Source organism: Myiozetetes cayanensis, unplaced genomic scaffold, assembly GCF_022539395.1.
Source record: "Myiozetetes cayanensis isolate MyiCay16 unplaced genomic scaffold, myiCay2020 scf20-37, whole genome shotgun sequence".
NCBI classification, from domain to species: domain Eukaryota; kingdom Metazoa; phylum Chordata; class Aves; order Passeriformes; family Tyrannidae; genus Myiozetetes; species Myiozetetes cayanensis.
In genome coordinates, this window is record NW_026087412.1 from 9,896,546 (window position 1) to 9,920,445 (window position 23,900).

Genomic DNA, 23,900 nt, shown 5'->3' on the forward strand with positions numbered 1-23,900 from the left:
GCATTTGCACTTTTAAATGTGGCTCTAAAATTTTAAGGGCAGAATTTCTCCATGTGCTCACAGGAAGTTCAAGGTGTACATAGAGTAATGAGCTTGAGCCATGTCAAATGAGCAGCTTTTTAGAAAACTGTATTTAAAACCTAGAAAAATAGAATTAATTAGGCCCTCCTCAATACAGGTAGGATTGCTTAAGGTGAATGAGATGCAACAGTTAAATTAGGCTTTTATAGTAAGTGTTTAATGGAGTTGTGTTTAATGCAGTTGTGCTGACACTGTCACTTCATGCATTTTTCCAGTCAGTTCAGAGTTAACAGATGTTAAGATAAATGTTAGTTGAGGAGTTTGATTTGTGTCTTATAGTCAGTGGAGGGAGGATGAAAAGTTCATAGCAGGTGATATTATGAATCTGACAAATCTGTGCATCTCAATATAAACAAAATTAATGTTGTCGGGTCTTAATCTGATAAACTCAGATTCCTGTTTAGTCAAGAAAAGGGCACTCCACAAGGTAAATGAGAGGATAAATGTTTACTTTGGCCATTCTTGGGTAGAGAGGCTGAGGTGGCAAGAAGGAGCATCAACAAAGGGGAACATCACTTGTCACTACTGTGACACAAAAAAGTCATTTTAGATTTAAATACATACAGAGGTTTCATGAAGACTGATGGTGGATGTCTAATTCCTGCACAGAGGCTGGATCTCCCCACACATGAAGTCTGGCCACAAAAGGTATCTCCTGTGATACGGAGCTTTAGAAAAACATTTGGCAGCTTCACGGTCACACTCACAGGCCATTTTTTGACATTTGTCTTCTAGTGAATCTGAAAGAAAACACAGGAAGTTTGATGTTAGTCTGAAGTAATAAAATACGACAAATGGAATGCCAACAGAGAATGTACAGGCATGGTTTGGTTTAGCAACAATTGATCCGTGGATCAGCCGGTGATCACTGATCTTGGCAGGTGAAAATGTAGCAGTCACATGAAGACTTAAATATTCTTCTTCACATTCTTTAATAAAGCAACTCTGATTCCTCTTTAGAAAGTGGTGTGTGGCCTTCCCTGCTTGCCCTCCTGCTCTAGCGAAGCCTGAGGTTGGGAAGAGAGTTTCCATCACACCCTTTAATCTACTCAAGGATATAGCACTAAAAATATATACATGGGCTGCAAAGATGCTCCATGTCCAGCTTCAATTGCCCACCTCTTTTTTATCAAGGCATTCAGTAAGAAGTTAGGTAAAGTGGGTTCAAGTGTGATAAAATCCATGTCTTGTCATATTTGTTTAATAATTGTAGTGTTGCAGCTTAACAGATTTCTTGGCATGGGAGTTTCTTCTTGGCATGAACACTTTCTTCTACAGCAATGTATTTTGGGTTTAGTGTGCCAAGCCAGAAATGTGTGGTTTTTTCTCTCTACAACTGTCTGTAAACTGAGGAATCCTTGATTACATTTTGTCTGAGTATTTAACATTTTAAAAGCTTAGCCAAATCTCTGCCTGAGATTTGTCCAGGAGCAGAACAAGTGTTCAGTTTTGTGTCTGAACTCAATTTCTGCCACAAAATGGAAGAGTTCTTCCTGTATATATGTTGATGCTGCGACTCCCTCTGGGTAGAAGCATAAAATTACATGTAGAGTAACTGACATCAACAAATATCAATGCTGAGGAAAAGGAGGAGGTTTTTGGCCATGTTTTCTGGAAGGGTAATAGGAACTTGCAGATCAGGATTTTGTTTGCTCATGTGTGTCAGTAGGTGGGGACTGAGAATAAGAAACTGTGTTCAGTTGGGTGGCAGAGCTGTGCTCTCTGCAGGCACAGTGCATCCTGGCAAAAAGGTCGTGAAAGGAAGGATGGTAAAGTCAGAATTTCACAGTTAATTGAGAAAGTGCCTTTATTCTGTGAAGTCAATGAGATAATCAGTAGCACCCAAACCAATAACACCCTCCCCCTAAAAAAAAAAAAAAACAAACAACCCATCAAAACCTCTCAAGGGCTCACTCACCACACACAGCAGAATTGTCTTTGCATTCCCAGTGGTAACTCTCAGTCTTTGGCTGACAACCTGCCTGTTCTGCCTTGCCATAGCAGCAGTCGTGGTTAAAGCAGCACCTGAGAGGGACAGAACTGGTGATTTATGATCACACAGTCAGTGGGTTTTATCAGCATGTTACTACAGCTGGGAAATAATAAAACATGCACCTGAAGTGTTAGTTCAGTATCATGAAAAAAATACAGAAAATTGCTCAAAATTATGATTCCAAAGTTGTTCTTGTCGGAATTGGCATAATGAATTCATAGACTTTTTATGACATTGTGAAACTGAGCAGACAGGTGAGCATTAATGACATATTTTAATGCCTAAAACATTAAAATGTGCTGGTGCAGAGTCTGGTGTAGTTATTGGAAGCTCAGAAGAGCAAGCAGGGGAGGTAACAAGGACCTGAAATTAGGGAGCTTTTAAGTTTTTGCTGCAAACTAATGACACCCTTTCTTTTTTGAGTTGGTGGAAGAACAGGGTGTATCCACAAACTCTGCATTCCTTCTGATTCCTCCTGGGAGCCTCAAACCATCATATTATAGTAAGCACATGGTGTTTAGGTTGCCTGAGGAATTTGTGTCTGCAACAGGAGAAGTTAATGCTGTGAGCTCTCACTTTGCAATTACTGTTTTTTCCTATGCTTATTAAGTAATTACTTGGTAATTCCACACGAATAGCTCTGTAAAGATCCTGTGGAACGTAACAGTTGAACAGCACATGCCTAGAAAGTAGTCAATAACTCCAGTTCATGCATAGAAACTTTTAAAAAAGCAAAAAGCCCTGAAAAAAAACCAGAAAATCATCTTTTTGTCAGCTAATGTTCAATTACAAATTAAATTGATGATAGTCAATAGGCTGAGATTTTGTATTAACTAGAAAGGTTTGGGTTTAGAATTATTTTTATTTTTCAACAGGTTGGATTTTGCATAATTTTTATGTATTGTTTTGAATACTAATAAAAGGATATGGTAGTAAAATCACAAGATTTTTCAATTGCCTTTTTAATTTTTACTTTTATAGATTTTTTTGCATGTTTGAACTTTAAACTGTCTCCAACAAGACTTCAGTTATTCAGCTTTTGGTCAAACAGCACCAGCAAAGAAACTCAGTTGTCCTGTGAATCCAACATTCATGCAAGGGAAGTGTGAGCTGAAGGCAAGCAGGGCTGGTGCAGATCTGCAGAAACACGACATTCCTGAGGTGTGTTTGAACTCAGCCCCCTGTGCTGTTAACTAGGCCTGATTGACATTTCAGTCCTTTTACTCTGCACTTCAGGGAGTTCCTCTCACCAGTCCACCCTGTCCTTGGGCCATCCTCTCCCGCCCAGCCCGCAGTAGCAGCCGTAGCGCAGGTATGCGAAGGGCGAGCGGCCGGTGGTGCAGCGGATGGCCCCGGCCAGCTCCAGGATCCCCCTGGGCCGCCTGGACCGGCCGGCCCCGACAGCGCCGCTGGAAACTGGGGAGAAAAACAAAACACGAGTTTTTAGTGAATCAAACGGGAGAATATAAAGTAGTTGGGGGGGTTGGGGTGTTGTTGGGGGGGGTGTTTAAGCATTGGTAATAAATGATGGTATTTGGAAATAATGCAGTTTTGGTTTTTGACACTTCAAGGTCACACTGCTTGACCCCCTCTCATTTACCCCAGTCCAGTCAGAACAGCTGCAGGGGTTTCCTCCCTTCCAGGCAGCAAACAGTGGCAGACTTCAGTCATCTCCAGTCTGAAAACTGGTAAGGGCATCATCTGTTCTGTGGCCCAGGCCACAGGTTTTTAGGACTGGCTGCCCCAAGGGTTGCAATGTTTTCTCCTTATAACATGCAGTTTTGCCCACATGGTTATTTTGTAGAATTTAAGCTTTACATTGGAACAAATGTGTCCTCTATGATAGGGTTCTGGTTTTCCTCATTTTTAGACAAAGCAGACAAATAACTGGTGGGGATGGTGGTGGATATAGAACAGGGAAATGGGTGGATGCTTGGAGTCATCTCCAGGGAAATTAGAAAGGTGGGGTTGGGAGTTTTTTTGGTTTTGTTTTTCATTTTATTTGGGTTTCGTTGTTGTTTAAGGGTTTGTCAGAAGTATTTCCCCAGAACAAACTGTATTTAGGAATTATATTTTAACTGTCCCATGTCAATACTAAAGCAATAGATCCTGAGCAGCAGAACAATGTTGAGACACTGGGTGACATTTTCTGGGGTTCATGCCCTCCTGCAGGTTGAGCTAATGCATCAAAGATCCTTAATGGTAATGGGCAGCATCTCCTTGCAGGGCTGGCTCCAAGCTATTTATAGCACATTTTAAGAAGGTGAATGAGTACAAAACAAATTAGTGGGAGGTTTCTGATTAGAGTTTCTTAGTAATTAAACTAATTACTTATTTTGATATGAGGAGAACAGTTTATAAAACTAAACTGGATACAGATTGCAAAAGACATAAACAATTAATAACTGATAATACCTGTGAGGGAGACCAACACCAGAAAAAATATTTAGACTTTCTTGCTGAAGGCTTTGATATTTATTTTCTTACAAAATAACTATGATGATTATGCAGTTCTTACATAATCTATATAACACAATCTATTATAATAGACTAATGGAGTAATCTATTATAACAGGTTATATTATAATAGATTATATGATTAGCTATAATCAGTTAATGGAAAATCTGCCAGAAAAAACACTGTTCCCAGCACATTTGAGTAACTTGAAATGTGTGGGATGCTCGTGACCTCAAGCACGTGTAATGTCATGAAAACAATGGAATTTAAATACCTCATGTAATCTCCTCATTAAGAAATACAATTGATTTGTGTGTGAGAATGGTAAAAAACCCTTTGAGAAAGAACAGCCAGGCTTCTTGGTGTTTGCTTAGATTTTTACCTCTTGTTTGATAAGCCATCAGGAGTGGCCTTTTTCCGCTCACCTCTTTGCCCAGACTGCTCTTGTGCTATCTCCACAAACTGGGGTCACATGGGAATTTTTTGAAAGGATAAATTTGCCTGTTTTGCTCCTGTGGCCCAAGCATTGGGAAACAGGTGAATTGCATCTCCCATCCTGCCCACTGCCCACGGAGTGGGTGACTGCAGGCCTGAGTCAGAGCCCTCGGAGCGCAGCCAGGCTCGCTGGAATGAGCGCCCTGAGCTGGCACGGCAGCGCTTCCATGGCTTTTCTTACTGCTCTCACTGAGGTTTGTGCCGTGCAAAGGATGAGGTCTGGAGGGTGATCAAAATGCTGGACGAATCACAGGGCTGTGCTGAGGTCAGGAATTAGAACTGGGACAGGGAGCTTGGTGGGGCCTTAAGTTAGCCCCATTATGCAAGCACCTCACCTTCTGGGCTGTAATCGTGCCAGTGCCTTCCCCCAGCCCCTGCTTCCTTCCATGCCCAGAATCTGCTCTAGAATGAGCTGGGGCCCTTGTCCTTGTCATCCTGTTATTTGCAAGATTTGGTGTGGTGAATGTGTAGGAATGTATAAAAAAAGAAGTGCAAGAAGACAAAAGAGAATCTCTTAATTAAAGCAGCAGAATGCTATTCTGGAAAAGTGGATTTTGTCCTTCCACCTGTCACAAAGGTTCAGCATGAGGTTAATTTAATCACTTTAAAACAATGCCTGTTGATGTTTACTAATAATTTGGTCCCTGCCTGCTGGGTGTCCTGGGGAGTTGGAGTACCAAGCTGCTGCAATACTCAGTTGAGAGCCAGGCTTTGAGTAGTTGAAGTTCCACATAATTTTAAGCAGTTAAAACTGGGATCTACCATGTCACTATGGGAACGAAATAAGTACATTCAGATACTGCAGTGATGAACACCCCAGAAAACCTATGAGGAAATGGACTGTAAATTACCACAACTGGTCTTTAATACTGCTTTATAAATAGGACATAGGAGACAAAAAAAATAATTAAATATTTGCAAAGTGAGTAATTGGCTGTGCTCAGGTATGAGGCAGGGGTCCTTTAATTACATTCTCACATCATAACTTGTTTATAAAGACTGACTCATTTTTTTCAGGAGAACTCAGTTTTGTAAGCAATCTCAGTTCTCGCGGTTCCTGCCCTCGAACGGCTCTGGAACTCGAGTGCTCTGGGATAGCTCCACTCCAGCACCCGGAGAGGAGCAGGGGTGAAGGTATTGGCTTTGTAGAAAGGTTGTTCCTGCACGTGCGAGCTGCAGCCTGGTTTCAAACCCCTTTTCTGGCACAGCTCGCATCGCTGAGGAACTTCCAGCAGCGCTGTGAGAGCCCAGCCCGGGGCCGGCGCCGCTGTCAGCGGCACATCGGGCTCTGCCTTTGGGCGAGTCCCACCCCGCCGTGCCCGAGCGCGGGGACACCTGTCACGGGGACTGCGCTGTCCCGCGTGGGAAGACAGGCACGTCCCGTGACCGCTTCTCCCGGCGCTCCTTCCTCTCCCCCTTCTCCCACCTGCCCCCCGACGCGGCCGAGCCCCCTCCCTCCGGTGCGGAGCGCCCGGGCCGGGGAGCAGCGGGCGGTGGGGACGGTGTCGGGCTGTACTCACGGGCCGCGGGCAGCAGCAGGAGCAGCAGCGGGGGCAGCGGTGCCATGGGCTGAGGGCTGCGGGTCCGGCGGCGCGCTCGGGAGCGGAGCGGGAAGGTGTGAGCGGAGTGGCGGCGGGCCGGCTATAAAAGGCTGCTTTCTGCCCCGAGCCAGGTCCCCCCGAGCCCCGGACCAAGCCGTGCTGTCCATCTGGCCAGAAGGGAGGAGCTGCCGCTGGAAGAGCCGGGGAGAGATGGGACCTGTCACTCGGCACCGGAGCGCGGTGCGGGCACAGCGGGAAGGAGCCCTGCAGTCTCTGAGGAGGGGGCTCCGCTCCTCCAGGACCCTCCTGCTTTGGTAGCTATGTTTTCGTTTTGAATTACGGCACTTCCTTGGTAATTTAATCCAGATCTGGAGAGTTAGGGTGGCAGCAGACTGTGTTGTAAGTTAGTCTGGTGGTTAATTACACCCAGTGCTGAAGACATGTGCTCTATCTGTAGTCTGCATCTGCCAGACTTCATCTCCTGATTGCTCCTTTTCTTGGGGGACCACAGAACAACCAGCTCCTAAACTGGTTATGGATATTTGTACTTTAATCCAAACAACTTTTTAATTGTACCTCAACCAAAACAGAGTCTCAAAATATTTTTTGCACATTGTATAATATGTGCATATATTTTCCTTTCCCTTTCCAACTCTTGTATTGTTTTGTAAAACCTACAACTGGGTGCCATATTAGTTTTGTTGCCCTTCTCAACATACAAACAATACCACTTGCTTTTATGTGATTTTTTTCCTTGCTCATACTTCCCAAGTGTTCCTTCAGACTTCACATTATTGCACTAAAACCAGTGCATTTCCTCTCAGCAATCAGGAGCTCCAAAATTTGAACTATTGATTTTTGTGCTGTTTGGTGGTTTGTTTTTTTTTTTTATTCATTATTATATTCCAGGTTATTACCCCCACTGGATGTCACTTGGCTTACACTGCTAGGATATGGACAGAGATAAAATGAAAAGTTTTTTATGGAACTTACCAAGAACTTGCTCTTGGTCATGTCATCTTACTGTTGGAGAGCAGCAGGTAGTTTGGTGGGGTTTTTGGTAGTGAATGGTATTTTCATCAAAGAAATGAAACCTTTTCTCATGTGTCTACTGAAGGATAATTCTACTTGTGCATTAAAATGCTGTGATTTCTGCATCATATCGTTCCTCTTTAATCTGCAGAGGTAGAAAATCACATGTGGTACGACTCCAACAGAGAAAAAGCATGCACAGACAGATCAGATTTGTTTTTGTCACGCTCTCATTAATCCACGCTGTGTGAGATATTTGTGTTGGCACTGAAGTCAGGGCAGCGTGGGATAAATGTGGAAGCACAGCAATTGAAGGCAGGATATTGATATACCATTGATAGGCCTTTGTGCAACTGTGAGCAGAGCACCAGGCGTGGCCGTCAGCTGTGACAGCCGTGACAGCCGTGACAGCCGTGAACGGGGCTTGGACAGGCACAGGGGGACGGGATGAACTTTGTCACAGCAGAGTCAGCGGGGTTTCCACCCAGTGCTGGTGTTCTGCAGAGGGATGGAGGGTGCTGGAGGCTCCCTGTGTGCCTCTGAGGCCCTGTAGATCCGTCCCAGGCAGCTGGGATTCTCTGCCAGCCCGGCCTTCTCTGCCCGTGCCTGTGCCTGGCTATGGAGCGGAGCTCCCACCGTGTCTCCCAACAGAGTGGACTGGAGCACTCGTGAAATGGGATGGGTGGCAACCACAGCTTTTGTCCATGACCCTGAGAAATCTTGGTAGAAGACCCATCTATTTGGGATATTTTTTTTTATATTTTTCCAGATTTCGTTGCTCCTGCCCCCAACTGGGTCAGGGCAATTTCCCCATTACTCATGGAGTCACAGTGCTAATTACAGTTACTCTGGGCTCGACTGTCACTTCTGCATTTGTTTACCAGCTCTTCCGGTCAATAAGTCACACCTATTAGAACCTTTAATGGTCTTCAAGAGATGTTTCATGAAACTTCCAGTTGAACAGTGTCCCATCCAGCATACCTTTGGATATGACAATGAAAACAGTATCCAAGGGAGCAAGATGAATTACATTTCATGTTTGTTCTTCGGGAGACTGACTGATGCAATGTGTCAGTGCAGCTGATAAGTTTTTTCTCTGAAGAAAGGAAAGTAACCTTAAACCCACTGAAAAATCAAGTGAGACTGAAATGTTCTATCTAGAGCTGCTTCTATCAGAAAGTACACAAAGATGTGAATAACAATAACTACATAAAGTGATGAAGTAAGGAATGTAAGTCAGGAGTTCTGTTTCCTATGAATTGTAGGAAAAGTTTAAAGGAGAACATCCAGTGAAACTGGGGGGTAGGGGAGAAAGCTGATAGAAGGAAATACTTTTACTGAGGAGGAGCTAGGTTGTCCAGCTCATTGCCATGGCATATGGCTAAGAAAAGATACCAGTAACAGATTGGAAGTTCACATGGATTACCACAGAATCATATTTTTTAAAATTAGATTGAATTCCTTTAATTAAAAACTTATGTGGCAGTGCAAACCTGTTATATTTCATATCATAGTATTCCTTTTTTTCCATTTGAAGCACTTGAAAACTGGCTCAAGTCATATGTGACAAATGGCATTTTCCTTCTTACTGATGAATTCTTTCTTTCTGTCAACTGGAGCTGTGCAGGGGTGGGGAGAAGCATTTGCTTTTCAAATATACTTTCTCAAACAAGGTTGCATGTGCCTCATGATTGCTTCAATTAAGCTGTTTTTAAATCTGAGGAATATATTAATATTATTGAGGCACGTAGTTCTACTGAGGAACATTCTCACAGCATAACACTGTTATTGGCAAACTTGTTAAACTCGTTGCAAAAGCCTTGTTTCTCAGTGTCTGTGATTATGAGCATGTAGGAAGATGACAGAGCATATTACTCAAAATGTTAATATGTTTATGGAAAGTGCTGGAATACAGTTAATATAAGTGCAAGATGAAGGTAGTGATTTTGAGAGCAGTGTAACAGTAGATACTGCTGACTAAACAGATGCAAAGCTTTATTTTTGTAGTAATAACAGTTCTATTAATTTTTTTATTTAGCAAGAGCAGTTACTTTTCCTGAGAAGTGAAAAAGCATGGCACCTCACTTAGTCACATTTATACATTCTCTGCATTTACTTGATGTGAACATGTGTGTGATAATGATGAGTAAAGAAGTACTATGGTCTGTAGGTGTCTAAGCACAGTCCTACAAAATTAGGATCCTACAGCATTAAGCATGTGGCAGTTAAGCTATATATGATGTTTTTGCTGTCCCACTGAATTAATGAACTAATGAAGAACGCTGAAAGAAATGATTTTCCCATTGTTAGAGGTGGGAATGGAGGCAGGGTGATCTGCTCAAGGTGCTTTGTGATGGCTGTAGCATCTGCTACACTTCATAAATGTCCCTGAGTTATCCCACATCTTCTTAAACACCAGACTGAGACACAGGTTCAGCCTGGAATGTATCCCTTCCAAGAGTATGTTCCTCCAGATACTCAATGTCCAAATAGTACACCATCAACTTCTTTTCCCCTGTTGTCTTCATAAAAAACTCCCAAACCAAACAGCTCTCCTTATTTGAGTATTTGTTTGGAAACATTCAGTGCCTTTGATCCCATTTTTGGAGGTGTGGCTGGGTTTTCTCTCTTTCATGTCCTTCCATCTTCTCTTAGTTCCTTTTCACAACCAATGCTTCCTGTTTACCAACGTTCCCTTCAGCTCATGTTGCTGGGGATGTCGTTCCAAAATGCATGAGAATTGTAAAGCTCCATATGGAAGATCAGAAAACATTCTGCTAAGCTATTTTATACTATTTTGCAATGTACAGGGTATTATCTCAAATCCATTCCTAGCACACAGAACAAAATCCCACTTTAGGGCTGTACCAGCCCGTGGTATAACCTGCAATGTGTGCATTTCTGTAAAACAAATTTTGAAGTGTAAAGCATCTCTCTGGAAGGATGTTTGACTTGCTTGCTTTGTATAGGTTACAGCAACTTGGATTCTTGAAATGGCTGATCTAATGACCAGGGTGATGGGATAGAGTGACCTCTCAGCACATTTGTGGGTGATACAAATTGGGGGGAGTGGCTGATACGCCAGAGGGCAGGGCTGCTACTCAGAGGGACCCAGTCAGACTGGAAAAATGAGCTGTTGGGCACCTCATCAACTTCAGCAAAGGCAAATGCAAAGCCAGGCAGCTGGGTTGGCAAAACCCCACACGGTGGGACAGCCTGGGAACCGACTGGGTAGAGAGCAGCTTTGTAGAAAAGGAGCTGGGGGTCAAATGGAATATGAGTCAGCTGTGTGCTCTTGGAGCAAATGTGTCCAGCTGCAAACTGGGCTGAGTGGCACTGGTGGGCTTGGAGGGAAGGGATTCTTCCCCTCCCTCTGACACTGGTGACACTTCATCTGGAGTTCTGTGTCTGATTTTAAGAAAGCCATTGGCACACTAAAGCCAGGCTAGTGAAGGCCACCAAACTGTCAGGGGGCTGCAGTTCATGACAGACAAGATTCAAGAGCTGGATTTGCTCAGGTTTAAAGAAGACGGTGAGGAGAGCTCATACTGCTGTCTGCTGCTTGCTAATGGTGTAGAAAAGATGGAGCCAGATTCTTCCCAGAGATGCACAAGAGGCAATGAGCACAACTTACAACAATTCAATATGGGAAACAATTCTGTTTGTTTTAACCAAGGAGGGTCAAATACTGAAACAGCTTGCCCAGAGAGGCTATGGGAACCCCATCCTTAGAGATACAGAACTCAGCTAAACACGGCCCACGGGGAGAAAGTTGGACTGCAGACTTGCAGAAGTCCCTTGCCACCTACATTATTCTATGATATTGTGATGTGATAGCAGATACCTTCAAATTAGCAGTTCCACCCTGCAAGAGACTCCAATACCACTTCCTTTTCGCCTAAAGGTTTTCATGAAACCATGGCCTGCAGGCAGGGAAGGCAGTAGGCCTGTTCCACTGCAATAACAAATTAATTGATAATTATTTTTTCCACTTATCACCAACTAAAATATGCAAATGCACAGGGGAAATCATCTGTACTGAATTCAAAGAGACTTGAGACTTTGCCTACTTTTATTACCTCGGCAGCTTTGTCACGAACAGAAGCAGAACCCTTTTCATAAAGAAATACTTTCTACCATTTTAACTCACTTTATGAAATCCCATTTCTATCCTTTTGTCCTTGTTGACCATTTCTCACTCTTCTTCCAGTCCTGTTTTTACTGAGACTGGGGGGCAGCTGCAGAATTGCATGCAGTATTCAGGGTGAAGACAGAACATGGATTTATAGAGATTGTGCAAACTACATTCCACTTAAGAGGGATGAGACAGAAATGCACATATTATGATCATGTGTAACTTTCCCTGTTATTATGTCTGCTGGCTCTTCATTGTCTTTAAATGTTCATCTTTAAAATGCAAATTTTCTTACCTGTTTATTTGTTCACCTCTAAATTGTTTTGTTCTTCACCCTGTCAACAGTGAACGCCCTCTTGGTCTGCTCTGCTTGTATTACACCTTTCTTTCAGGACCCTTCAGTTCTTGAGGCTTCCTCAGCTGTGAAGAGTTTTATGGCCACTGGACACTTTGCAGTGTAAACCCCCCAGGTTATGTGTCCATTGAAGGAAAGGTCAGTAGAATGTCGGTGTCATCTGTTCCAGCCTAATCCACTCAAGAGCCCTCTGTTGTTAAACACCTGCAATGCCTCCAGACAGCTTTGGGGACTGGGAAGTTACTGAATGTACTGATGAGAGTCAAAAAATCCCTGGAAGTACTGAGGGGTGAGGAACACTGGGATTAGCTAGAGAATTTATGAGGAAGAAAGAAGTGAGTAGAGGAAAACTGGTATCTTAAGACATGTGGATCAAAAGGGTGTTCAGTGGTGCCGAAGAACCGAGTATGTGTCACCTGTCAAATAGATTCTGAATATCTCATCTTCAGATATCTGGGGGATGGTCTCCTACTTTTATTCTTTGCTTTTGTAGAGTGACTGGGATGAGGAGTAATTGAACCAGAACACTGTCAGCTCTAACATCATGATTTGCTATCCCTGAAATAAAGCAGATTAATCCAAATCAGCAAAAAAGGTGTAACAGTCATTTGCTGAGGGTATGCACTGAGTGTTAGGGCACAACATGCACATCAGTGTTCAGGGAAATGTCTGCTGGGCTGCTCTTGTTTAGGCACCAGCTTCTGTTTTGATTTCCAGTGAGAAGTGAGGACTCTCATCTCAACAGAGGGTAAGAGTTTAAATGCTTTCTCAAATCTGGGCCGTCATGACAAACATATTATTATGTTTTCTGTGTAGGCCTATTTTCCACTGCATTTGGAAGGCAACAAATACCATGGGTACTATACAATATAAACAATTTAGAACAATTTATATAACCTCTAATTATAAAGATTTAAGCTTATGCTTCTTTGCAGTATCAATTACTGGCTTAAGAATACTTTTCCCCAAAACTATGAAAGATTTTTTTATTCTATAGGCTTTATATTTCCTTAAAAATGATCAGTTATGGACAAGAGAAGATATATTTAGGACACCTGGGAGCAGAAGACTTGTAGATTCACTGTCACAGAGAGCTAAGAAAAGAGTTGAGTCTGAAGGAAGCTGCTGAATTAAGTCCCAGTACCTTGTCCATGTGACAGTGCTGAGGGAAGATGGTAATACTTAACTCTTACAGAGTTCAAAGACATACAGAAATGTTGCATGATTTCCATGGTACAAATTGAACACTAGCCCACCAATGGGCTTGGCTTGGTCATTCTTCTTGGGTTTATTTTAATACCAGGAAAATGACCTTGGGTTGACTGAGCACTGGAACAGATCGCCCAGAGAGGGTGTGGAGTCTCCCTGCAGATAGTCCAGAACCATCTGAACACAATCCTGTGCTGTGTGCTCTGGGATGACCCTGCAGGAGCTGGGAGGTGGGACCAGATGACCCACTGTGGTCCCCTCCAACCTCACCCACTCTGTGATTCTGTGACCAACACATAAATTGCTTCCTTGGTTTAAAATAAACCGAATTCCAAATGGTGATACTGGATTTGCTGCTTTTCATAGCCAGCCATCTAGAAAAATTACAGGTCCTATAATTAATAAATTCCATATCATCCTAAACACATAGAGCTGTATTCTTTAAAATAACATGTATGGAGACCATTGTTCCTACATACAAAGGAGTGTGAGGTGCCATCAGAACATCCAGAGACCAAAGGCCATGGAAGTACCCTGTTTGTATCAGCAGGGATAGCACCTTGTTCTCTCTGCTTCTCCTGGACAGACTAAGGCAGTTTGCTCTCCTGTGTGTCACTGGCATCAGGATGTGCAAGACAGGAAAAAAGGGACAAGGAACCACTCCTAGTAAAGCTTTAAAAAGAATAGTTTTCCACTGTCAGAGGTGTGAATCTTGCTAAATGGCTTTAAATTCCTAAAATATGCACAGCATCCAGTCACAGGTGATCTCAGAACCAGCAGTCAAAAGGTAACAAAGTAGTTCATTTCTCTACCTCTTCCTTTGGAAGCTTTGGTAAAAATTTTGTCTAGGTTTGTTTTGTGACAATGGTACCCCAAAAACAGGAGTAACATGGTGTTTCATGCAAAATTTTATGCTGAACATATTCAGATTATCTTTTAAAATAAACAGCTTATGCATACTTGACATTTTTACTTCACAGAGCATTCTGAATTTTATGTGTGGTCTGCCTGTAGGATCTGAATGCTCAACCTTAATGTTGATTTGATAGCGCTGTGAGAATCCCAACAGAATTTCCTAATTCTGTTTGGAATTTTTAATGCCCCAGTAATGTTTCAATGTTGCTCTGGTTACTTCCTCTCTCAGAAAGAGGAAAAGATAAACCCTTATTCGTTTATGCCCCATGTAATCCCTAGGAAGGATTTGCCAGCAACAGATAAGCTTTGCTTGTGTTCAAGTCTTATTTAGAGTGGAGGGTCAGGGGGAGGCATACCCCAACTTAATTACATAAGCAAGCCTAATTTTTATTCTGTAAAATACTATATGGAATTTTTGTTTAGATTCGTTCGTTCTGACAGCCACCAATAAGAACTACCTGTGTAGTTCTTATTAAAAAAAGCAATAGTCAATACTGTCTATCACTCTTCCATAATAATGGGATAATTGTGTGCTGAGACGCTGCTGAACATCCATTTTCTTCAATTCCCATCAAGGAGTCTTTTTCATTTATTTTGTTTTGTTGAAGCAACAAAGTTTGTCTATGGATGGGTGCAAGCATGTTTTGCATGTGCATACAAATAAAGTAGAATTAAAATGTAAAGCAATGTAAAGGAGTTAATTCTCTCCAAGACTTCATTCCTGGTCCTAGGGAAGGGAATGCATCTTCCTTGGGACAGAAAACAAGATCTAAATAAAGTAATACAAGCACCAAAGGATCACTTTTTTCATATCAGGAAAGAAACATTTTCTGCCATAGCACACATATTGCATCCCCCCTTCAGTTTGCTGTCATCTGCATAATTAGCTGATTACTGCACAACTGGAAGGACTGGAATTAGGTGGGTCCTTTTCTGGCCATTATGACACTAAGTTGAAGGAAGAGGAGGAGCTGCAGCAGTCCTAATTTTATTTGAAATACTGGCCTTGGACACCTCTGAGAGAACCCTGAGCAGCACAATCCCCTGGAGAAGGGTCCCCCTCCAAACCAGTGTCCCAGCTTACTGCTACACTGCTGCTTTCAGTCTTTTTTTGGTCTTTCAGTTTTGGTTTTCATCACTTTGTTTTGATCTCTGCCCATCATCTTTTTATCTTTGGTTTCTGAAGTCGCTTGTCGTTCATTCAGAGAGCTGGAGGTCAGATCATCTGCTGTGCCCTGTGTGCCACAGGCCCTGGCATCTCTCGCACCAGCCCAAGTCATTTCTTTTTGAGCAAGGCAATATTTTCTGTCAGCTTAAAGCATATAATTAAATTTGGAGTCACCCAACTTTAGAAGATAAAGAACTTCCTGTTCTGTTATCAGAAGAGCATCTGGTAAGTGGCTGGAAGAAGATTGAATGGAGTTGGAGCCAGAGGTGGGAATGGGACAGCCTAACTAGGGGAGGATTTATTTGAAGGTGCCTGAGTTACAGTAAGATGGGACTGTGCACATTTGAAGTGGGTCATATTTTTATAGTAAAAATAAAATTTTATAAAGACAATTTTTTTCCCTTCAGGAAAAAGGTGGGTTTTTAATTACAATATTTTTTTCTGGTAATGATCTGGAAAGCCTTTGAGAAAAGGAAGAAATGGCAGTAAGCTCAATAATTAAAATGTTTCAATTGACAGCCAGAGAAGGTTTAGTCTTGAGAAAATATAAATGAAGTGTTAACAATCCTTATTAGAGGTTGGGGTCTGACCTCAGTTAAACCAGTATATTCCTACTATCTCTAAAAGGTAACAAAAAAAAAGTATAAAACTATCTACTGTCTGAGATTCAGCAGTTTGCAGAAGAAAACTACATTTTTATGTAAAAGAATAATCACTGCAACAGCTGCACAGGTATAAAATCTTATAAAATCACTTTACAAATTTAAATAATGAGACTCAGGATAACTACAGAAAAGTCAGGGAAGCTCCATACAAAGTCAGTGGCAAGGTGGAGGTTTGCATTTGGAGGAGCTGAGCTGGTTGTCATTTTCTGTGCTATAAAGTGCTGCTTCTCCTCTCACAATAACAATGCTGGAGTTTTAAAGAAAGGCTGACATGCCCTAACTACATGTATACAGAAAAACCTCAGGAGGAAGGCAACATTTCCTTTTAAAATTGCTTCTAACAATGCCTCAGTATAATTATACAGGCTCCAGACTGAGGTTTGGAAGAATGTTAACTCTCCTGTCAATTAAAAACCTCCCTTTGTATCCAGTCAATGGGTGGGGTGCCACATTTTAGAGGACAGCATTCAACAAAGTCAAAACCCCAACCATCCCAGGTTTGGTTTGAGTCCAGCATAAACACAAAGCACGGGGTGTTAGAAGCACACAAATGGGTTTGTAAACCAGATTTTAAAGGCATGAAATGAGCGAAAAGCTGATTAGAGCAAAGGATGAGAAACAGCAGGACTCTGCCTGTTGTAGCAACTTCTACCTGAATGGCAGTGCAATCCTGTTGCAATTGTTTCCTAAAATCCTTTCTCCGAGTGTCCAAATCCTCCCTGCAATACCCCTGTGGATTGAGATTGTTGTGAAAGGTCTTGCTGCTCCATCAGTGCCATTATTTGCAATGGCCACTGTAAACTGCCTGGCCTGCTGGATTCTCTTCCACACTTCAGGACTAAAACTCCACGAAACCAAGGATATTGTGTTAGTCTGTTAATCCACTGTCATGGAACTCCCATCACTGCTGGAGCTGCCTGTGTTTGGAGGAGTACTTGTGCCAAGCAGCTCACAGCTGTATGTCAGCACTGCTCAATTAGGCAGGAGTAACAGGAGTTCAAACTTGCTTCCCAGAATGCTTGAGCAGCATACTGGGGAATACTGGCTCTTTCAGGGATGAAGAAAATGTGCTAACCTTATTTTCAGATCTGTTAATTTCTTCAGAATAATTCTCTGTGGAATCACTGACTCCCAACGACTGTGTTGTTTATATAGCAACTTCAGTGATAAATCAATCAAATCCCTAAAATGTTACAATCCCAACATTTTATTATTTTAGAGTAAAACTTTTATAATTTTGGGGTTAGAACTTGACTACCAATGCGTAATTCTTTAAAGAAAATAGTCTCTTAAGGTATCTACAGCAGCATTCATAGGGGCATGGAATGGTTTGGGTTGGAAGGAACCTTAAAGATCATGTAGTTCCAAGCCCCCTGCCACGGGCAGGGACACCTTCCACTAGACCAGGTTGCTCAGAGCCCCATTCAAAGAATTCTCATGTTTTTCTGCTCTACTTCTATAATTTTCTTAAAATACTGATCCATCTTGTTTGACAAACAACAATTAAAATACTGTTTATCCTTTTTGTATTTTAAAACATTTTGTTGCCCAAGAATATATTCAGCTTGAAAACACTGTTTCCTTTTTGCTAGTGGTTGTACACCTGAGTTTTGGATGACCTGCTTGACCTTTTGGAGTAAGTATGACAGTGAAGATAAGCTGATGAATAAATGCTTATCCTGTTGGCAGGAATTAGGGTATTGGTCTCTCACTGTGTCGTGGTGCCATTCTCGGTGTGAGGGGCCTGGGCTTCCCACATCATACATGGAGAGAGCTGAGAATTCAGAAGAACCAATATGATGATTGGGGAATTTCTGTTTTAGCCACGTGGATATGATGAAACAAGGCAGAGAGGTGTTAACATTTAGCCCCTTTGACCTAAGACTGCAGGGAAGCAGACTCAGAGCTGATGTGTTAATAGCTCTCAGGATATGAGAGATACAGTTTAGAGGCTTTGAAGATGTTTAACCTACTTAGCTCACCTACGAAAAGAATAATCTGATTGCCAGCTTCAGGAGGATTGTAAGCCACTTTAGCAGTCCTCTGCAAAACTTGCTTCAGAGAGATCATTCCTACCACGAGCAACTCACCAAGTGTGTGATTTAGCACTTCATTTTGGCTCAAAAGGCCTCACGTACCGTGCCCTGGGTCGCTTCCTAGAGCCGTCTGAGAGCATGGGATTCCTTTGGGGAATGAGATGGGAAGGTGTGCTCCAACCACAGCACTCAACCTGTGTGTTCAGAGCAAAGCTGTTCTGAAGTAAACCCCTGCAATGTGCATTGGGCTCAGTATTTGACAGCCACCCAACGTTTGCCCTACAAAGGGGGGTCACTGGGACGGGTCTGCTTGCACACACGCACAGGCAGGAGGGTGTCAGCACACACCTCCCTCCCTGCTCTCTCCTGGACAACCTGTGCTCCTAAAAGTCACATTGAGTTGCTTTTACATGCCTGAGACCTTCTCAGAGGTCTGAGACTGAGACCTTCTAGATCTTGGCAAAGCTAAAAAGAGGGGTTTTTTGCTATTCTGGCAGGAAACTCCATGTGTAGAGAGATATCCCTCAGCTCTGCTGTGCTGTTTGCCAAAGCACCATTCCTCAACTGAATTAGATTACAAACCACTGTTCTGCCCTTCCCCATCTTCTTTATGGGCAGGTTTAAACCTCATGTATAACCTGTGATAGAAAAGAGATCAATTCCCTTTACCCACATTCCATCGTGCATTGAATAACACACTTCCTGAGATTCGTGCTACCAGTGCATGCAGCAACACTCTCTGTCTTCCAAAGGAAGTCATCAGACACACCTTAAGTTGCTAAATTACTCAGTGAGGGCTCTGTTACAGAAAAGCAAATGATAAAATTGAGACCTGATGTAAACAGCTGAAGCTCATGATAATGGGTTAGCTGGTGACAACAGTGATGTAAATATTCTATTAGCAAACAGGTCAGAAAATGGGTGCAATTTTCCTCAGCTTAATCTACAAGGGCTGTTTACTACATACAAATAAAAGAGCAGTTCTGAGAAAATGGAATAGAATAAAACAATCCAAAAGCATAGATTGCTACATTTAATCCTTCTTAAACCACAATAAATAATAAGAAAAACAGATTATTTTTTAAAGGGCAGGGAAAGGTCTAGTATTTTTTTCTTTAGAGAAACTGTAAAGACTAACACAACATTAACAAATTAAAAATGTCTCAGAAAGAAGAGAGTTGACAAACTAATAAGTAATGATGTGCTTTCCTTGAATCCCTGAAGCATCTTGATATATATATATAAATCAGTATCTCATTTTTCAAGATAGATCCTGCACCCTCAGAAAGTGTCCTTAGCTCACTGGACATGAAATGAAGTGCTGCCCACACTCTTTTTTGTCTTTTTCTGGCTAACAGAAGATCTCTCACCCATCTGAAAGATGATTATTTTCCTGTTCACATCCTCATCAGACCAGTCACCCGTGACTTTGTCACGCTGCAACGTGTTTTACTCACGGCTCCCCTCTGAGCTGCCCCGAGGCACGAAGCTCACGCTCATAGTGGTGGCTGGCAGGAACACATTCCAGCTCGCCCCACTTGGCTCCTGTGTGCTCAAACACCGCACTGAGGTGCCTTGGCTTCTGTTTCTGTTTAATTTAAGAAATCCTTTCTAGTTTTGCACCTTCCATCCCGGGTCAGGCTCCCCCCGGGGGCACTCGCGCCCTCTGCTGCCGTCACAGCGTGACCGCTGCGGGGGGAAATCCCCTCGGGCTGGGAGAGAATCCACGGGGAGGCGGCACAGAGTGTTCTCTGCTGTGAAGTCCCGCAGGTGTTTCACTGGCTTCCATGATTTCCAACGAAATTTTGACAAGGAAGAAATCTTCAACTAATTTAAAAATGCTCAGTAGTTTCCCAAGGAAACCTAGGAAAGGTTCAGAGGTAACAATGGGGCTCGTCCCATAAAAGTTACAGTTTAACTTGCCCCGTGGCTGTTCTCAAACACTGCTGCCCCTCCACCACTGTCACTCTCTCAGCTACAGCACAAATCACGACTCTGCCACGGCAAGAATTGCATGCAAAAAGCAAATGAAGTGTATCTAAAACACGGTCGTTTGAGTGGCAAGTCACAAACACAGCTTTGCAACGTGCCATTTGTGTTGCAGGAAGATATTGTTATGCTGGTTAGTTTAAGTCTGAGGGTAAGTAAATTGTAATATATAGATGTTTAAGAAAGAATAAACAAAAAAAAAGTCAAAAAAAGCCACCAAAATCCTGTTTATTTATACAGACATAAGTGTTGTCCAGTATAGGATATAGTGTTCTTATGTGGCTTTCAAAAAAAAAATACACACTGATGTAGTTGCTGTTAAAGAAAAGAAAAAAGTCATCCTATTTTCGAGGCTCAAGCCCATAATTTGACTAGAAAGTGCTGGAAATTATAATGTACAGATTCATCAGCATTTGAAAAGGAAAAGCTTTTGCTGTTTCAGTGCTGCAGTGGGTCAGGGTTTTCAACAGCACGGTACACACGTGACAGAACAAATAAACATCACAGGGAGCATACCTTGTATGCAATACTCAGTGTTTTATCATAGAGATCCATCCCTACCATGAAAAACACAGAAACAAAACCTAATACTGGCAATACCTTTGGTGGGAATCCTCCTCCATGTGCTGGCCAGCTACAAAAATGTGCCCCAGAGCTTCCTGCTCTGGCCAGAGCGACGCTCACTCACCTCTGGGGATCCTCAGCAAAATAAGGGTGTCAGGCACTGGCAGCAAACTGAACAATAATAGTGAGGGTCCACCAGATAAACAAGCAAAAAAACTCACCAAATTCACTTTTAGAAATCACTCCATTAAGCTACATTTGATCTACATATGATTCTTCAAAATCAAGAGCAGTATTTTGCTTAAATCAATTGCCTTTGGAAGGGAATTGTTCATAATTTGACTTAGTTCAGTTTAATTTTGCAGGTTTCTCTTCTCTTAAAGATCTAACATGGCTTAACTGTTTTGTTAATTCAGGTCAATACTCCCTTTGCCTTCACCAAGGGAGTTCTCTATTTCATACTCCAGTTTTGTATAAAGCTCTGTCTGGGTGAAGTATTTCTAGAACTCATGTGTACATTCTTTGTTGTGAACTATTTCCTTGGGTAGCAGTGAAAACATATATTCATGCCTGACCAAAACCGACTGTTTTTACAGAAGTTAAAAAAACCCCAAAAAACATTTTTTGAAATTTCCTGTTTTAATTATTCAAGGAGATTTTTTTTTTCCTTCCCAAAATACAAGCAGAGTTGGAATAACCATACATTCCATATGTAGTCATATTCCATAACCACTGTTTAAGGAAAAAGAGCAATGTCTTCACCCATATGTATATTATTGAACTCTGGGTCTGGAAAAGATCAAGACCTTGATTCAAATTAAACAAACAAACAAACAAAAACAACCAACCAACCAAAATCAAAACAGTTTTGAAGGGAGTACATTCCTGGAATTATGTCCACATATAAATAACTTATTCACGTCAGAAATTCCAGTGAACTTTAATCCTCGTGTCAGCAAGTGTTGCATGATAAGGATTTCAGATGCTGCAGATAAAGAAAAAACTGAAAAGAGCTTGTCTTCCATTCATCTGGAACTATCATTTACAGCTACATAATTCTATTGATCAGGGAGGTTTTGTTTCCTCTCCAAAAATTTATTTAGAGTTCAAGACAAGTCCCTTTGCTTGTTTGGCTTCATAAGCTTATTCAAGATTTTATAAGGATGTAAAAAAAAGAAGTCAGCAGTTTGCTCAACAGCTTCCCAATTCTAACAAAATTTACTTTGTTTTCTAAGAGTTTGATGGGCAGGGTATTTGTACAAACATTTCAGTAATTTAACTTTACCTGAGGCGATTTTCAGGTTCACATTTGCAGTCTGTATTACCTCTGAAGCATTCCCAAAGCAGTCAGCCCATCAGCAGAGCTCCCAGCAGGCCATCCTCTCCAGGTGAATGGGATGCAGCCAATCCAAACAGCAGGTTTAGGAAAATCAGCAACATGATTTCTGTAATACCTATAAATCAAATACCTATAAATCAAAAGGATTAGCATCGAGCTACTCCCAGCCAAAAGATTTTACTTCAGTAGTGGTTTGCTGTTCTGGATGAGAATGATCATTCTGCTTGCTTTCTTAAGCTGCTTAGTGTTCAAACAACTGTAATTTGGAATTGGATAAGCCTTCCTCCCATTTTTATGCTCTATTTCATGGTTTATGATCCATGGATGTAACTGTCCTTCCATGCATGATCTTTTTTACTCTGTTTCTCTCATGTCCCTTTAGATCCTGCAATAAGCAAAGGCCCAATTTCACACTGAGTCCTGTGGAGCTTTTAAATGCCATTCTATCGACTTGAGCATTAACTATTTAACATCTGGCTGCTACAATTGACTTGTCACACTTAGTCTCCAGAATCGACCTGGCTGAGATCAGTGGGAGGTAATTCACCCTTTGGAGCTGGGAAAAGCCTCAAGGTAGAGTTTCAACAATTTATATTTACAGTCCCTCCACAGTAATTAGACTGGAACAGTGTTTAATGCATGAATGTATTAATATGTTTAATAATTAATGTTTCATGCCACACCAGGTCAAGGAACTTTCCATCAGCATAACTTCAGCTGATAAACTACCATTTGGCTGCATTCCTTCAGGTCATGATTAGTGGTAGCTTAATCTGTATAATATACTTGTTAAAACCTCCAAAGCTTTTCTCTCTGCAGTCCTACCACACAGGCCACACCAGTTACTGCAGTATTTCTGGGACATATGTATAAGACTGGTCAGCTGCACTGCTGACAGTCATCACTAATGCTGCTGGAAAAAAGGAAACTGAATCATAGAATATCCTGATTTGGAAGGGACCCACAAGAATCATTGAATCCAACTCTTAGCCCTTCCCAGGACACCCCAAAACGCCACCATGTGCCCGAGAGCATCGTCCGAACACTCCCTGAGCTCTGTCAGGCTTGCTGCTGTGACCACTGCCCCGGGGACCCCGTTCAGTGCCCGACCACCCTCTGGGGGAAGAACTTTTTCCTGATCCCCAACCTAACCCTGCCCCGGCACAGCTCCGTGCCGTCTCCTCGAGTGCTTCTGGTCTCCCAGAGCAATGCTCAGTGCCTGCCCCTCGTGAGGGAGCTGCAGGCGGTGAGGTCTGACCTCGGTCTCCTCCGGGCTGAACAAACCGGGCGCCCTCAGCCGCTCCTTGTGGGGCTTCTCCTCCAGACCCTTCCCCATGTTCCTTATCAGAGCTCCAATTGCGTCCACTGCGAGAGAGGGGGAAACCCAACCCCTCTCGTTTGGGACAGCACTGCAGGGAGCTGCAAAGCGGCCGTTCCGTGGGCACGGCGTGTGGGACACCCTGCCTGCCTGGGAAGGGATCCCCGTCCGCACCTGCCGCTGAGCAGGAAATGACAGCACAGCGTCCCTTCGGCCGCCTGCTCGCTCAGGGGCTGTTTCATACACGTGTTTTGTGAGTTCCAGCACAAGGAATCCGAAGTCCCGGGGCTCACAAACGCCTCTCCCCGTTAAGGACTGACCTGGCCGCCGCTCGCCCTCAGCGCCCGAGGCCCCGCCCCCGCTCAGGGCCCCGCCCCTCCACAGCTGTGTGACGTCACTGGGCGGGACGGCTCCATGCGCACTGCCCATGTGAGGCGGCTTCCGGGAGAGTCAACCGGAGCCTTAAAGGGTCCGCAGCGCCCCGCTGTCCCGAGCGGCGCCCCCGGCCGGTGGCAGGCCCGTTTGTCCCGGTGTCTGCACACCCGCCCGCCCGGCACCGCCCGCCCGAAGCGCCCCGGGGCGCGCTCCGGCCCGCTGGGTGCAAAGG

At 43.0% G+C, this 23,900-nt stretch overlaps 1 protein-coding gene across 4 annotated transcripts; it reads right to left on the reverse strand.

The window, feature by feature from the left end:
* Positions 1-241: 241 nt before the first annotated feature.
* On the reverse strand, positions 242-23,647 carry PLA2G10 (phospholipase A2 group X). 4 transcript variants are annotated; one of them, XM_050317296.1, is made up of 6 exons: positions 23,614-23,647; positions 21,922-22,090; positions 6,548-7,745; positions 3,325-3,490; positions 2,000-2,106; positions 242-821 (listed from the first exon to the last, which is right to left on the reverse strand). In XM_050317296.1, the coding sequence occupies exons 3-6, from the start codon at positions 6,591-6,593 to the stop codon at positions 676-678; spliced, it is 465 nt and encodes a 154-aa protein (XP_050173253.1). In that variant the 5' UTR covers positions 6,594-7,745; positions 21,922-22,090; positions 23,614-23,647; the 3' UTR covers positions 242-675. The 4 variants fall into 4 exon arrangements, with proteins under 4 accessions (XP_050173253.1, XP_050173255.1, XP_050173254.1 ...); XM_050317298.1 differs by lacking the exon at positions 23,614-23,647 and having other exon boundaries at positions 6,548-6,759; positions 7,562-7,745; positions 21,922-23,079; XM_050317297.1 differs by lacking the exon at positions 23,614-23,647 and having other exon boundaries at positions 6,548-7,096; positions 7,562-7,745; positions 21,922-23,079.
* Positions 23,648-23,900: the final 253 nt, after the last annotated feature.